Source organism: Fulmarus glacialis, unplaced genomic scaffold (assembly GCF_000690835.1).
Source record: "Fulmarus glacialis isolate BGI_N327 unplaced genomic scaffold, ASM69083v1 scaffold38502, whole genome shotgun sequence".
Classification (NCBI taxonomy): Eukaryota; Metazoa; Chordata; class Aves; order Procellariiformes; family Procellariidae; genus Fulmarus; species Fulmarus glacialis.
The window spans coordinates 19,818-35,861 of NW_009200495.1; the positions used below are offsets into that span (position 1 = coordinate 19,818).

The window sequence follows — 16,044 nt, forward strand, 5'->3', positions numbered from 1 at the left end:
CTGTGTTATGAAGCATCTTAATGAGAATTACTTGAGCAGCAATCTGTCCACAGGCTGATTCACTCGATTGGTACCCCCAACATCCTGTGTGCCCAGTACCTCCCGTGCTGTCCAGCACCTTTGAGCAGATGGAGTAACACTACCACACGCCTGCCAGGCGTAGCTGGGAAACTAACCGACCATATTTTCAGAATTCATCTGCTGGAAGTGCTTACAGCAGCCATTGATTTCTTTCCCAGTTGCAAGTAAAATGCAAGTAGTTATTAATAAAGACCTCTTGTGGGTGTCCAGGTGAATGATCATTTTATACAGGGAAACTGTTAAGAGGACTGCAGGTGAGAAAAGGCTTATGGAAGGGCTATGTTCACCACAAAGGTACCAAGACTTCCAATTACATCTGTGTTTTATTGGATTAATGCAGTTACAATGCAGTATGGAGGGCACCTCCCCAGGCAAACAACATATGCTGTCCATGAGCATCTCCTCCCAAAACCCAGACGAACAAAAGAAGAAGTTAGAGCTCTGCTACGTGCTCCAGAGGTGGAGGACAATGGTTTTTGGCTTTATATTAGGAAAGAGAGGCAGCCCTTCTCAGACTGAGGAGCTGTGGCATGGACACAGGCAGAGAGAGCACACACAGTAATGCCCAAAGCTGTCAAATAAGCGCGGCTAACAGCACAGCTAAGCCCAGTCTTGGGAGTGAGAGCTGGGGCCTTGGATCCGGTACAGCGAGGGGGGAAAATGAGAGAAACCTGTTGAGGCTGTCCCAGGTCAGGTTTGCCTATACAAGGAGAAGAGCATTAGAGTGCCCTGAGATGAGACCAGCTTACATGGTACGGCAGGGCTTGTCTGGTGTTTTCATCCAGGAACTACTGGAGATGGCTTTGTAGAATACTGCTGGGAAAGGAGACCGTGGCAGGGCTGTATTTGGCCAGCTCCTGGAAGCTGGGCTGTACGGACGCCCTGTGTGCCAACAGGTGTACCGGGAGCCAGGGAGAGTCCTGGGTCTGATCCTGAGGCATACGTCCTTTCTTACTGGGAAGGATGTTACTGAAACAGCTCTCCCCCAGGTGTGGGCTGTAACAGGAATTATCGCAGCAGTCAGTCGGGACAAACCCTTAATCTATCAGCGTTTCTCACGAGGAGAGGAGCACAAACGGAGATTGGTTCCAAAGAGACCACGAACAAGTTTTGAGACAGGGTGCATGCAACCTGCCCCAACTGAGAAGACAGGTTTGAACCTATTGCAGGCGTGACTGGAGCTATCCTAGGCCTCGTTCGTTATTTAGTGGCCCCAGTAGATGACTGGGTGTGTGGTAGTTAAGTAGTGGCCAATCTACCGCTGGTCCTTGGGTTAGGAAGGGAGGGGACACTGTGATAGTGTTGCTCTTCTCGTATGGTCTGACCTACCAGAGGGATGGTCGCCACCTCTCTACCTTGCAAGGAGCAACAGAATACAAGCTGGCAGCACAGGGGAAGGTTTCATTTGCAACTGGGGCAATTTTCTCAAGCGCTGAGACTGACCCAGTCTTATGGGCAAACCTTTTGATGGAGACAACAGGGATGTTGTCATTTCTCCATCAGTGCTCTGTGTCTAAGTTTCCTTGCCAAATCTTTGCTCTTGGCTCCTGATTGAAGGGATCGGGATCCTTATCGAAGAGGTCATATTCTGCCCTCTTATTAGGACTCCCGTGCGTGAGCTGGGGGCCTTCTGCAGGCTGAGGCTCCAGCAGCGGGAAGGCAAATGCGTTCCCAGCACGTGGGCGGGGGAGATGAGAGATGCTGTCCGCTTGGGTCCCGTGCGCTCTGCGAGCCTGGCAGCTCCCAGGAGCGGCGCGCTGCCGTGGCTGATCTTCCGCTGCACGCCCGGGTCTGCCGCTCAGCGCCGCCGTGCCCAACGCTGAGGGACTCACTGGTTTGCCTCTGTGTCTTCTTCCCCTCCCTGCCCAGAAGTGGGAAGCACTTGTACTGTCTTAAGCAGGAGTGTTGAGGCTCGGTGCGGGAAGCCAGCCGTGCAGGTGGGGCACGTTCCTGCTCTTCACTCTGGGGCAGAGGGTGCCTGGCTGCCGGCAATGACCATGTCACGCCGACCACCACCGCTCACAGCCGAGGGGAGCGCGTCACTCCCCACAGCGGGTGAAGCAGAGGGAGGGAAGGGCCCAGCGCCTTGTCCCCAGCCCAGGAGTCTGCTGCAAACCGCAGCCCATGCAGGCCGGCGCCGGCCCCGGGGTCAGCAGCAGAGGATCTTGAGGAAGGCTTTGCGGAAGTCGGTGTTGAAGGTTGTGTAGATGATGGGGTTGAGGGCGCTGTTCACGTAGCCAAGCCAGGTGCTGGCACTGTAAAGCCCTGGAGGCACATGGCAGGATGGGCAGTGGGCGTTGAGGATGTGAATCAAGAAGAAGGGCAGCCAGCAGACTATGAATGCCCCTGGGTTTAGAGAGAGGGAGAAAACAATCCATGACTTTAGAGAAGTGACTACTTGGAAAGGGGCCTGCACCTGTGCCCTCCCCCTCCATCCTTTCGCTATTTCCATGCACGTGTCTGCATTTGGTAAACGCTGAAGGTGACGTTTATTCCTGATACAGAGGGAGCTGGCAAGAGCTCAGGCTCCTTGGGACCAGTTATGTGAATGGATGGATGGGGCTTCAGAAGTCACCTGGTGACAGACAAAAGCAAGTGGTTACAACTTAGAGGGAAAGACTGCTGCTTTAGCTGCCTTAATCAGTTACAATAAGGGCTGAATTATTTCCCTGCTACTACTGAGTTAATGAGGGGAAGCAGCGTGTCTGGTGACCGTGGCAGGTGACTGGGCAGGCACCTCCTGGCTTCTCTGTCCAGCTCTATGAGCTGGTTCCTCTGCTGCTCCTTGCCTCGGTTTCCCTTTCTGTAGTTGGACCTAAGAGCTGCTGCATGTATGGAAACTTAGGATTGTTTCAGCTTCATAATAGTGATGATAAAATAAAGGAAAAGGGAAAGCAAAGGTGTTGGCTGTTGCTCCCTCTAGCAGGGCTTGTTGGCCACTGATTTAAAACAAAAGGGTGAGAAAACATAGCAAATAAAACACTAACATACTTGGCTCTCAACATTTGAGGGCATTACCCTAGATCCCTAAATGTCCCACTGCTGTCTCTCCTGAGTTTGTGGAGCGGTGACAGCTGAAGTCTGGGCCTGGCTTGCATTTTTTTTAACTCAGTACTGTATTAGGAGATTCCTTGCTCTTGCTCGTCCCAAACCATCACCCTGTGCACCCCACTAGACAGAGTGGCTCTCACTCACCCAGGACAATAGCTAGCATCTGTGTAGCCTTCCTCTCCCGAAGCTGGATCATCCGGGGCTGCTGGTGCACTATCTTCAAAGAGCTGATGGTTTTGCCATTGCTGAGCCTCCGTACCTCCAGTCCTGGCTTCGTACTCTTTCTCTTCTCTTCCAGCCTGCTGTGTTGTGTAGTCCCTGGTGTCTTGGTGAGGGATGCCTCGTGGCAGAAGCTGCGGTACCGCTGCAGGCTGAAGGCAGTCAGCAACTTCCTTTTGGTAGACATCTCCTGGCCTGAGCATTTGAGTGGGAGACAGGGGGAAAAGGTGCCTTGGCATCTGTTTGGCAAAGCTTTTCTCTCCATGTGTTCCTGCAAAAGAGGATGCCACAGAGGAACTGGGAACCATCCAAACCATTCCTTGGGTCAAAGGATGACAAGGAAAATTGTAGGAGTCATCCTTAGCCCCACTTGCTTCTTAGGTTTGCACCATACCCTCTGGACTGACCTTGGCTTACCAGAGGGATGAACCAGCACCAGACAACTCTCTGCCTCCATCCCACCAAGGAGAAGCATGAGAACAAGAAGAGTTGAAACACCTGCTCTGCTAACTTTTCACTTGCATTTTTGTGTTGGCCCTGCTCCCCTCAACATCCCCACCCTTTTTTAATGTAGCTTCACTGTGAGAAAATGGGTAAAACAGGTGGATATGTGTGACCAGGCGATCCCTTTCAAACCATTGTGCTGGTTCCCATGGTTGCAGATATTGCATCTAGAAAAGTCAGTGGAACAAATGCTCTGTGCACCATGAGCACTTTGACCTCTCAAGTCTGTCTGATGAAGACGTTTTTTTAAAAAATAACCTAGGTTAAAGCCTGTGAAGCCCTGAGAATGAAGCTTCATAGAGCAAAAATCAATAAATGAAGACATTAAAATCAACGAATGAAGAAATTAGCCAGACTTCTGCATGGCTGAGAAAGCTCTGCTCTGAAGAAATACTGAAGTAGGCCGTGCTCTTTTCTAGTTGCCTGGTTCTAGAGGGCAGGGATACACAGGAAGTATCCTCTTTCTAGAAGGCTGAAAAGGATTTAACTGGAGCCTCTGCATCTCAAATATCACTGTTTATGAGTGAGGGATGGGATGAAAACATGCCATGTCCCTTCTTTATGCTTTCCGTTCTGTGCTTTGACCCTTTGAGGAGAAGAGATGATGCACGCCCTGTCCTTTTTGACAGCTCCTACTGCGTTCATGCGGATCTTACTTTGTGTTCGTAACACGGTTTGGTGCTGGCGCTGTGGCTGCCCTGCCGGGTGAGGGTTCGCTTCTTTTGCCTTTGTCTTAGCACGAGGTAAATCCGGACATAGAGCAGCAGGGTCACCATGAAGGGGAGGTAGAAGGATACCAAAGAGGAGTAGATGATGAAAATAGGGTTGGATATGGAACAGACACTGGGATCCCCTGGGGAGGAAAAGAGAGAGAGAGAGGAGCAGCTGAGCTGCTTCGGTTCAGTACAAGGAGGCTCTGGTGCGTTGGCAAAGCAAGTCGAAAGGTGGCCGGGGGACAAAGGCAGTCTAAGGAGTGCAAATATCTCCAAATATTGTTGCGAATTATCCTGTGGCCTACCCACTCACCTAACTGATGCTTAAAATGGACTCTATCTAGGACCATCTAGCATGACGCAGCATGCATCTGCCTGCTTTTCTGGCCAGCAGCTCTGCCCTCTTCTCTCATGTCTATTCCCATCCTTTCTCAGAGGATCCTTTCTCCTTTCGTCCTTTCTCCTACTCCTCTGATGGCCTCTGAGCTGTCTAGATGCAGAGGTGTGCCTCCACCCACATCTGTCTGGACCAGGCAGTGGGGGACAGCAGCACTTCCCACCCCCTGTCCCTTTCTTGCCTCAAGCGCTGCATAGGGGATGGATGGGGAGCAGAGGACTTCTGCCTGTGGCTCAGGGGGGAGGAAGGCTCTCCTGCCCCTCTGCCTCCAGGGAGAATGGGCTGCCCTAGGTGAGGGGAAGGAGAAAGACCAACCTGCTTCCAACGAGGAGGCTAAATTGTTTGTTCTCCTCAAGGGATTAGGTGAGGAAGCAAACAGCCAGTTGGATGGGAAGGAGGTTTCCCACAAGCAATGCCAATATGCAACCCTTGCTGTTTAGAAATGTGTGCTGTATCAGATTTAAAACTGTGTGTCTGGACCTGTTGATATCGGCAAGATGCAGTAAGTCTGATGTATGTGTGTGTGTGGGACGTGCTGCACGTCTGGAGATTTGCTCTGTGTGCGCAGAGTGATTGTTTGGGGGGATCTGTAGACCTGGACACTTTGATGAGCATTGATTTGGCAGTAAAGCAGGCAGGTCTGTCCTCAGAGCAATAGTCTGTGTCTGCCTGAGCAAATGGCAAGTTTATAGACAAGAGCACATCTGCTCTCCAGCACTGGAGATTTTTCTCACCCTTGATAGTGTGCTTTCCAGTTCCCTAAAATTTCCTGTAACTTGGAAAGTCTGCAGGACCCACGTTAAATGACGTGGCCATACACAGGGCAGCTCCATTTCCAACCCCTCCCTGCGCGCTATAGTTCGGGATGTCACGTACCTGTAGTATTGAAGCCAAAGAGGAGAGGGCATGACACTGCAAACGCCAGCATCCAGACTATCACGATCATGAGAGAGACCCTCCTGCAGGAGCTCTGCCCAGTGCTGTACTGATACTGAACTGGTTTCACCACTGCTGTGTATCTGCGGACCAAACCAGCTCCAGAAAGAGTAGAGGTAAGAATGGAGGGAGGAAAAGGACCAGGTTTTAAAAGGAGAAATGAAAGCCACGTAGGGAACATGATGGTGAACGTGGTAAAGAAATGGAAGAGGAAAGGAGAGAAGATCAGATGATGGGATCAGCAATTTGTAGAAATGGTAAGCGGGGCGTTGGGGGGAAGGAACAGAGAAAATCAGAGTTAGTTGGCAGCACTGCAGAGAAACGCTCTGCAGAGCCGCCAGCATTGTGAAGCTACAAGGTTTGGGATACCAGATGGATCTAGAAACCCCAGGAAACCCCCCTCCCTTAAGCCCCTAAGGTTATATGCGCACTGCTGGGAAAGAGCAGTCTCTGGAGCAACCACAGCCTGCTGCACTCTGTGCCTCAGCTGCCCGCTCTGCTGTCGACCTCGCTGACAGCCAGAGGATGGCCCACGGGCGGGTGTCCAGGCTGCCGAGGTGCCCCAGGGGATGCAGCTCAGCAAGGCTAGGATTTGGAAGGCACAGGAGTGTCATCTTTAGGATAGCCCGGGGGCTGCTCTTTGCAGACAGAGCCAAAATGAAACGGGGATAAAGATTCCCATGGAGGAACACTGGACCAGCCCAGTGTTGAGAGCTGCTTCGTACAATTACCCTTGAACCACATGTTACAAAGGTACAGCATGCAGTGTTTTTTGCTTCCCCCACTCCTCGGACCTAACAGCACCACGTGTGCCGAGGTCTTGGCTCCCAGCCCTCAGCATTGCTTAAAATAGGCTCAGTTTTAAGATGTAGAAAAACAGGACAAGGCTGAAGATTACACAGCAATAATCTTCACCCCTCCCTATGTATATGGCAGGATTTGGTTTATTAAAACTTCATGAGTGAGGTCTCCAGAAGGAGAAGCCCTCTTTGAGACTCAGTGGGAATTAGATGACCAATTCTGGTTCCTGCCTTCATAAAGCATGAGGATGTGGTTGACCACCTACTGGTGATGTTTTATTGCTTGTGCCTCTCTGCCCTTTTCTTAAATGCTGACATCTTCTAGCACATGGTGGGCAGAGCCACTCTAATAGCAGTAGAGGCAGTGACAGATTTGCAGGGAGGTTTATGTTCCTGAAGACACCGATACTGCCCGTGCAAACCCCAATTCCTTGTCCCTGCCACGCTGGGGTACAGGACCGACCTCCATCTCCAGACTCTCCCCCTGGATGCTGTTGGCTCTCACCTGTCAATGCTGATAGCACAGAGGTTTAAAATGCTGGCTGTGCACATCATTACATCCATGGTGACGAAGATATCACAACAGATGCGGCTGAAAGTCCAGACTCCTCCGGTCACCTGCACCAGCAAACCACAAAACTGTAAGCCTTGTTCTGCACCGACTCCTGATAAGTTACGTATAAGGAGGTGCTCTCCTCCAAGTATCTCAACAGCTAGATGAGTTCATGTTCACTGTGATGTGCAGAGGGAAACTGAGGCACCTATGTTGTGTGCAAGATAACACAGCGGTAGGTCACGGAGAAGGAGCCACACCTTGATTTCAGTCCTTTAGTTACCCTTACAGAGGGAGGCAGGGTGAAGAAATAGATAGCAGCTATCCCTTCCCTTGAGGCCTAGCATGATAAATTGATTTAAATTTGATATCACTGTATATGTCCTTTGATTAAGGATTATCTGAGAAAATCTAAGGGCTGAAAATGTTTCTCAGCTTGGCTGCTGGAGGTCTCTTGCAGGCAGTGAGCTGGAAAAGTGCTGCAAGTTTTATGCATTTATGTATGAAACAGAGACCTGAGACCAGAGGCTTCTCTAAAACCTTATTTGGATTATTATCTCAGTTACAGATTTTGATTATTAGATCTGAGTGAGAACTCACAAGCTATTCGGATAAAGGGTTTTGGTTTGCTACCATGTCGAGCTCTTGTTCTGGTTGTTCTGACTTTTTAATCTGAAGTGTGTAATTGTGAGAGCTTAGCTGTGGCCAATCTTTGTGACGGAGAAATGCATTTTTTGGCTCAGCCATCAGGTTCTTGACAATGACCTTTTCGGCTGACAACAATATGCTCCAAGCACAGTGTGGCACTGCTCTCCTCGGGGCTGGGCTGATAGCCTGACTCCGAGAGAGGGGGTCTGCCTCAGCACCCGCTCCTTCTAGGAGGTGGACAAGGAGGCAGCCTGCCCTCCAACAGATAAGCCCGTTGGATGAGTACAGCAAACACATCTAATGCTGCGCTGGCTGGAGAAGCGGGTAGGAGAGAAAGAGGGAGGAAAGTCCTTGTTTGGAGAGAGCCTGGATTTTAGCCTTCAACCCCATAGATCCTGCTGGTTCAGCTGGCTCCTGGGTAGCTATCAGGAACTGGCACTAGTTCCTGGTCTCTCTGCTTACATTTAGACTGCATCTGGAGTACTGCATCGGGTTTTGGGGCCTCAGAGCAGGAAACACATTGATAAACAGGAGCGAGTCCAGTTGAGGGCCACCAAGACAGTCCCTGGGGGCTGGAGCACATGTCCTGCGAGGAGCAGCTAAGGGAACAGGGCTCGTTCAGCCTGGAGAAGAGGTGGCTTTGGGGGCGGGGGGCGAACAGCAGTCCCCTAGTGCCTAGTGGGAGGTTGTTAAGAAAGCTGGAGCGAGGTTACTAAGAAGGAGCCAGGTTTTTCACAGCAGTGTGTGGTGAGAGGACAAGAGGCAACAGGCATAAGTTGAAAGAAGAAAGGTGCAAACTGGTTATGAAGGTAAACTTTCTGACAGTGAAGCAGTGGAGCTGGTTGCTTGGTGAGTCTGTGCAGGCTCCATCCTTGGAGGTTTTCAAGACCCACTCAAAAATACCCATCCCAGACCAGGCTGGAGAGGGTGCCACAAATAAGCTTGGCTTCTAAGGCAGTGGGTCAACCCTGCAGCAAATGTCGATGCCTAGGAAGGACGCAGCTCCCTGCGGAGAGAAGCACTTGTATAAATACAAAATTCACTCTGTGCGAGTTGTTTTCAGAGTTGTTTAAGAAATAATCCTGAGAAATGTAAATAGTTTTGATTGTGCCAGCATTCCTAAACACACGGGCACAGAAACTCGCTGAGGCGAGCTGTGTCTTTAGGGTGTTCTCTGCTGGACTCAGCTGCTACGTGTCAGAAGTCAGGTACTGAACAAGGTAGTCTTCCATTAGACCCCCTGACTCTGAATGAATACAGGGGAGAGAAATGGGAATTGGCTTGCAAAATGCAGTAGGGAACTGTGCTTTCATCTTCAGTTCTCTGATATTTGTGGGGCTCCTTTGTTTTCTTTTAAAAAAAAGCAAGCAAAGGAAAAAAAAAAAAAAACACCAAACCCTTAGAGCTTTTCTGCACAATTAGGTGGGCTACAAGACGTGCAAGCTGGAGGCTGTCCCTCTGAAACTAGGGACCTTAACAGGTAGGTTCAGTTTTCAAAAAAACCCCACACCGTTTTTGCTTTAGTTGCAGATTTTGAGATCTGCTTGACCACCTCAAAATATAAAAAAAAATTATAAATGCTGGAAGCCTTTGCAGTGGGACTCAGTGATGGGTGTTTCTTTAGTCTGAGGCAAAATGCAATGCTGCGTCTGTGTGATCTGTGGAGTCTAAGGAATATTTCACCAGGAGCTGGTGCCAGGTGTTCGCATGAAAGCCAGCTGCTGCTAGCCCAGCAGATGTGCAAGCACTTAACTGAGGGAGTTTCCAAGGTCCTGGGCACATTCAAACGCTAAGCCCAAGAATGTGAACCATTAAAACTGAAGAGGGTGGTGATGCCAACGGCTCTGAAGTGAACCCTCTAGGATGATGCATTCAGATCATACCACCTGCATACTAAGCCATAGCTTGTATTAAGAGGATGTTTGACAGATCAAAAATCTGGGCTTAAAACCCATCCTCACTTCCACCAGCCACAACTTCTAAAATGGGGAGTTGCTCTGCTGAAGTTGGTGAAGTAGTTAATATTTACCTGTGAGGTATGCGAACCCAGAATTTATTCCAGAATTTAACAATGAAGAAGAGCTTTTTTATTATAGGCCTCGTTCATAATTTTTAAAATTCTATTTCTGCTCTTCCTTTTATTGCTCTGTTCCGTTCATCTTTGCTACAGCAGCTAGAACTTGCTAGTGTGCATTCCTGGTTTTCATGTGCTGGCGGGGTACCTGTTCTTTATCCCTCTGGTGCCTTTTGTCCAGGAATCTCAAAGCATATCACAGGTATTAATTGAATGAATGCCCACAACTGCCTGGGTGAGGTGGATGGTCAAATATTATTCTCTTACAGCTGACGAGGGCAAACCACAGAGAGATGAGCTGATACAATCTCTCATTAGCACTCAGTGCGTGTGCGGCAGAAGTGGGAATAGAATCCAGGATGAAATCCGGCTCTATCAAAGACAATGCTAAAGCTCCCTATAGACTATTCAGGTCAGGTTCTCACCTCATCTTTCTTGCTGACCAGTCTGCTTTATCCACAAAATTGCGGTATTATTATTTTTAACTTTCCAACCCTATAGGAAGTCTTCCAGTTAAAAAAAAAAAATCGTTGTGCATTCATAAACATATGCAAACCCATCATTCCCCTGAATCCTTAAAAATAAACAAATCAGATATGTATGATGATGCCGTATTGAGGAGTACGTGGATGGGGAAGTATGAACACGAAGTTGCATCAGGTGATGACAGGCGTGTAAGCAGCGGTGCATCTAAGCATGCTCACTTAAGTGTTTTGTGTTTAAGAGAGTGTTCTTCTTGAGGGTGCTGTTAGCTCTCTGCAGCTGTGAAACGGCTGCTTATGTTTTTGCACGGCGGGAGTAACCAAGAGCATGCCTGCGGCCAGGCCTGCTGACAAGTGGTAAACTGCTGAGCTGCAGTAACTCAGTTGTCTGTCCTCCCTGTGACGGTAGTCTGGCAAGATCCTTGAGCTCAAAGAGCAGTTGTAGGTCCCGCTGCTCCGGTGTGAGAGCCACAGAAGAGGAGACAGTGTTACTCTCACGCGCTCTGAACAGAGCCGCAGACTGACCTCAGGGACAATCATCTTCTGAAGCTTTTCTCCATTTGGAGGTAGAACTGGACGTTGTGAGAAGACAGAAGGATGCTCCAGGCCATGCTGCTACATGCCCTCTTCCATTTGTACAATGACTATAAGGCATGATGGTATTTAATGCCATCAAACTTCAGTGGGCAGGACACCCTAATACCACTGTCTTAGAAACCTTGGTGAGCTTTAGTAGTCGCACCAGTCACAGCATCAGAGGTCAGTAAAGAACTGGGGTAGCAGTACTGGTATATTAGGCCTACCCGTTGACCCCAGAAGATTGCTAGACACAGAGCTGAATAGCATTTTTGTGCCAGAAGCTTCATTAGGTGGAGATGAGGATTCTGAGGTCATAAAACATTCTTATTGTTGCTTTGTCACAGCCTTCCCAAAAGACTTCTCAGAAAGAGACAGTTCTGGTCTGCATGACTGATAAAATGACAGATTTCAGGATTTCATGCAGAAGGTCCAGGCCACAGATGGCTCTAAAAATTGAGTGTAAAGCACAAAGTTCACAAGTGACATTTCAATCTGAGGTATCCATCCACCTTTAGCTTCTCCATAAATAATGGCCATGTCTCAGATGTCTGGTTTGGCAAATGTTCAGTAGATGAATAGGTATTGTACACAGTTTTGGGGACTGAATGATTTCTTGGCAATTTCCAGGCCCATAGTGTACTGAAGCATGATGCCATTTCCGCTTTATTGGTAGCATCACTGATCCATAAACAGCAGCAAATATCTAAACAACTTTGGGGCTTTTTGGACTGTTTTTTAAATCTTAGTCTTTAAATCTTAATCTGGAGTCCTACAGCCTAGCCCTCTAGGAGATACTGCGCAATGCTGGGAGTGGTAGGTTGGGTTTGGGATGTGTGTGGGTTCCTCTCCGTGTTGTTTGGGTGACTCTTGGATCAGCTACTTTGATCATCCAAGTTCTACAGGTGGAAATCAATGTTGAATGAGTCTACAAACACAACTAGGGAACGGACCTACTGTGACCACAGTACTGCATGGGGGCAGAGGCTGCTTCACAGATGTGCCTCAGTCCCACTCTGTCCACAGCGAGAGTGAGTGCTAAGTCTTTTCTAATGCAAAGCATACTGTGATTTCATTAAAGATTGGAATACGCTTGAAGTGATGCACTATTCCAGTCTGAAATAAAATTTTTTAGTTGCAATCGAATTGCAAAGTCTAATTCGGTCTTGCTGGGTTGGCTTCCCCACACACACACTTATTCCTTGCTTTTTAATCATTATCGTTCGATGTAACACAACTGAGCTGTACACATCCTGCAGGCCAGCTCTGGGACCGTTGCACACAGATTAGTCTAAATATTACTACTGACTTCATTAGGAACATGATCACACATGCAATATCATGGTGCTCTCTTTGTTCTTCACTCGGCAGTGGTGCTATACATAAATAATTAACCATCAGTGCCCTTATTAATAATGCTTATACACAGAGCAAACCCTTAATTTCTCTTAATTGTAGCCTTGCTGAGACTGCAGTGGGCACACTTTGGGAAAGTGGCTTGGATTAACACAAGGGAAATGCCTAGGCCGGGTGCCAAAGCTTAGAGCTGTGTTGCCTATTCAACACACTCCAGTGGCAGAGGAGGTCTGTAAGCCACTGCCAGTCCCCTGCTACTTGATCAAATCTCCTTGTACGCGCATAGCAGGTCTGGCATTTGCTGGCGTCGTCCTGTCTTGTCCTGCTTTCTGTTCACACACTGCGCAGTCCATATGCACAAGTCAAAATCCCTCCCTGCTCCTGCTTTGTTTTGCAGGAAAGAGGTCAGCCAAAGGTGGGCAGCTGCCAACAGAATATTTACCCTGCCCTTCAGCCTGATCCCGGCTTGCCCCTTACAGAAAGAGCATGAGGCTTCAGCAAGGCCATGGCTCAGAGGCTTATTCTGTCTCTGTTAGCATGAGAACAGGGTACTAGGCCTCAGCTGAAAGCTTACGGCTGATAGATGTTCTCTCCGATTTTTCCAGACCTATCGATTTTTGTGAATTAGTGTAAAAATGCTGAAGAGAACAGATAAAAATGTCAGCTGTAGCATACCTTCATGCATTTACTTTAGTAAAAATATTTGCCCCAGGAACGGCTTCAGTAACTCAGGATTTTGCCGCAGTGTGGAGGGATTTGGCTTCCATCTTTGCTGCCCTATATCTGGTGGTGTTGTCCATACTGTCCATGGTCATGCCAGTACATTTTTACACCGGCCAATGTGCAAAGATCAGGGAAATGGAGAGTAAGACCCCGAGGGCTTGATGAGTCCTTTGAAGTTATTGTGAAAGTGCTCACGTGACTTAAAGAGATTTTGGAGCATGTTCTTCAGCTTTATCTCTTTGTCAGCCTGCTTGGGGAATGTTGCTTGGAGCTGACCTAACATCATGGACGTTAAGGCTCTTAAACTCTGCAGGCGACGAGGATTTGACTGCCCTCGCTTGTTTTCTGGCCAGCAGGAGTAGGGATTGATCTGGGCTCTAAGATGAGTTCCTATAAGGTATTTCCATCCTATCGCCTCCCCCATCATTCCTGAACCAGCATGGTGCTCACTGGCAACCCTTCTGGCTGGTGGAGTCAGCTTCAAGGATGCTCAGATGAAAGTGGTATTAGCACATCAGAACCCACAATCTACATTACTGGCTGTAGCCCAGCTGCCATTCAAGCTCAAAGAGGCTGTGCTCTGCCAGGAAGAGCAAGGCTCCGGGTATCTGCTGACAGGTGGGACTGTGGTGCATGTGTCCAGCATGTGTCCAGCCTACGAGAGCCACCTGTGTGACATTGTGGGCTGCCACCCAGCTCACAAGTGCCCCAGAGCTAGCTGGGGGTTTAAAATGTGAATGGACATTATCTGTACCAGAGCTGGCCTATCCTGAGAGCGTGCACTAACGCCAATGAGCTCGTACTGCGGTTCAATTCTGCTAATCTTTCCTAAGATGTGCTCACCTCCAGGTACACCACCCATGGCATCACCAAAGTAGCCACCAGCAAGTCCGCCACCGCCAGGCTCACCACAAGGTAGTTTGTTGTGGTTTGCAAGGTGCGTTCCCTCAGCACGGCTAAGCAGACCAGCACGTTCCCAAAGATGATAGCCAAAATCAAGATGCAGTAGCAGAGGGCATAGTAGGCATGTGAGTGTGGCAGGTCAGGCTTTGTAGTGTTGTCTGCCCCACAGGGAATGGGGTCGGTGGTGTTAGGATGACTGCTGGTTCTTGTGAAGAGGGCCATGGGCACGCCGCTGCAAAGAGAAAGAGATGACTGAAAATCACAGTAATTCTGGAGAACAGTACCTTTTATGGATGGTGTACGACTTTCATACTTCCTTCATGAATGCTACTTCAAGCCAATTATAGAGGTCTTTTTTCAGCTCATATATATAGAGCTCTATGTAAAGCCTTGCTTGGCCTGTTTTGTTTTTCACTGAATCTAAGCCAAGAGAAGAATGCAAGATTCCACCTCCTATGTGCATCTGAAAGCTGCATTTTACCAACCAGCGCAGCTGTATGGAAAGCGGCAATGGTTTTAAGATGCACCAAAGTCATGCCACAATACAAGTCAGCCGGGCAAGAGCCCAGTCTGAAAGACAACAATTTGTAGTGCTGGGGAAGACCCAACACAGTTACCCAAACTAGGGCTTGGCCAGAAGCTTGGACCTAGTATCTTTTCTTCTGGGAAGTACCCTCCCCCTTCCCTCGTCAAAGAACATCTTCAAGAACTTCACGTACTCGAGTGCTCGGCAGCCTGGATGAGCCTGCACCTGCAATGCTCGAGTAGCCTCTCGAACCCTGGCCGCCCGGCAGGAAGCACCACCTACTGAATTACTCTTTTCCTGCAACGTGTTTCTATCCCAGGCCTTCTGTTCAAATAACGCTCTGCTTCAGCCCTGCCTGCCTTGCCAAAGCTTGAGTGCCGGCGCTGCCCCCATTTCATCCATACTGTGCTCTGTGTTTTCCATGCCTGGCCAGAAGATGCGCTTCCTTTGCTGAAGAGCAAATCAACTTGTCATTTGGGACGAAATAATGGAAGGATGCTCGCAGGGTACTCTGCATTTCTTTTTCTTACAATAGATTCGTGATTGTGCTCAGGAACCTACCCTTTCTTGATATAGAAGGAGGATGATTTTTTTCCAGGAATATGAAGGCTGCTGTCCCAGGGTTGTTCTGTGACATTTAATCACTTGTATCTGATTTTTTTTTTCTTTGCTAGTGCTCCCATCGCTGAACTCATCATCAGTGTGACAGGTACGAAAGGCAAGAACAAAACGTTGCAATGCCGATGGTATAAATATTACTCTTCGTTCCACCTCACCCCTTGAACAGCAGCATCTGTGATGCACACACTCCTGGAAGAGCAGCTGTGCAATACCAATAAATCGCTCCAGCCTCTTGGCATGTATTCATCCTTAAAACTGGCGTCACTTGCCCATGCTGCTTTGTAGCTGGGAGAGGACAAGGGCTGAGCGAGATGGAAACTGAACTTCCCTCTGTCCCGTGAACCCAGATCCCTCGGGACAGGGGTGAAACAATCTCTTATAGCATGTGTTTTGCTTGTAAGTGCCTGTGCTTGTCTCTCCTTCTCTATGTTTCTTCTGCTTGCCCCTGACAAAGAAGTTAAGCCTTCCACTGGATCTGAAGGATTTCCCGTGGCATGAGCGCTGCTACCGAGTCCAAGACTATTTGTTCATAAAACAGTTCAGCTGCAGCCACCGAAAGACAGGACTCATTTTGCAGCGAACCTTGCACAGACACAGCTCCCGCTCTGGGAAATCTGTATTGTCTGGGGCCATGAAAGGCTAGTTCTGTAGCATTGGAAAAAAGCTACATTAAGCAGCTGCCTAGCTAATAAGCAATGCCGCGACAGGGAATGAACAAAACATCACGCACAATATAACCAAAAGGCTTAAGGCACTGCGTTACACAGTTTGCCTGTGGGTTTCCCGCCCTGTCCCCTGCCCCTTGCATCCTAAAGCATTATTTTCGACTCTCACCCGGAGGCCAATCTTCCCTACCAGGATCCCTCCCAGCCCCCCAGCCC

The 16,044-nt window shown here is 48.8% G+C and overlaps 1 protein-coding gene across 1 annotated transcript; it reads right to left on the reverse strand.

The window, feature by feature from the left end:
• Positions 1-2,220: 2,220 nt before the first annotated feature.
• DRD3 (dopamine receptor D3) lies at positions 2,221-14,240 on the reverse strand. Its single transcript, XM_009573619.1, has 6 exons — positions 13,957-14,240; positions 7,207-7,319; positions 5,842-5,984; positions 4,512-4,708; positions 3,277-3,622; positions 2,221-2,427 (listed from the first exon to the last, which is right to left on the reverse strand). Exons 1-6 carry the CDS (start codon positions 14,236-14,238, stop codon positions 2,231-2,233), a joined length of 1,278 nt encoding a protein of 425 aa, XP_009571914.1. The 5' UTR covers positions 14,239-14,240; the 3' UTR covers positions 2,221-2,230.
• Between the last annotated feature and the right edge of the window lie 1,804 nt (positions 14,241-16,044).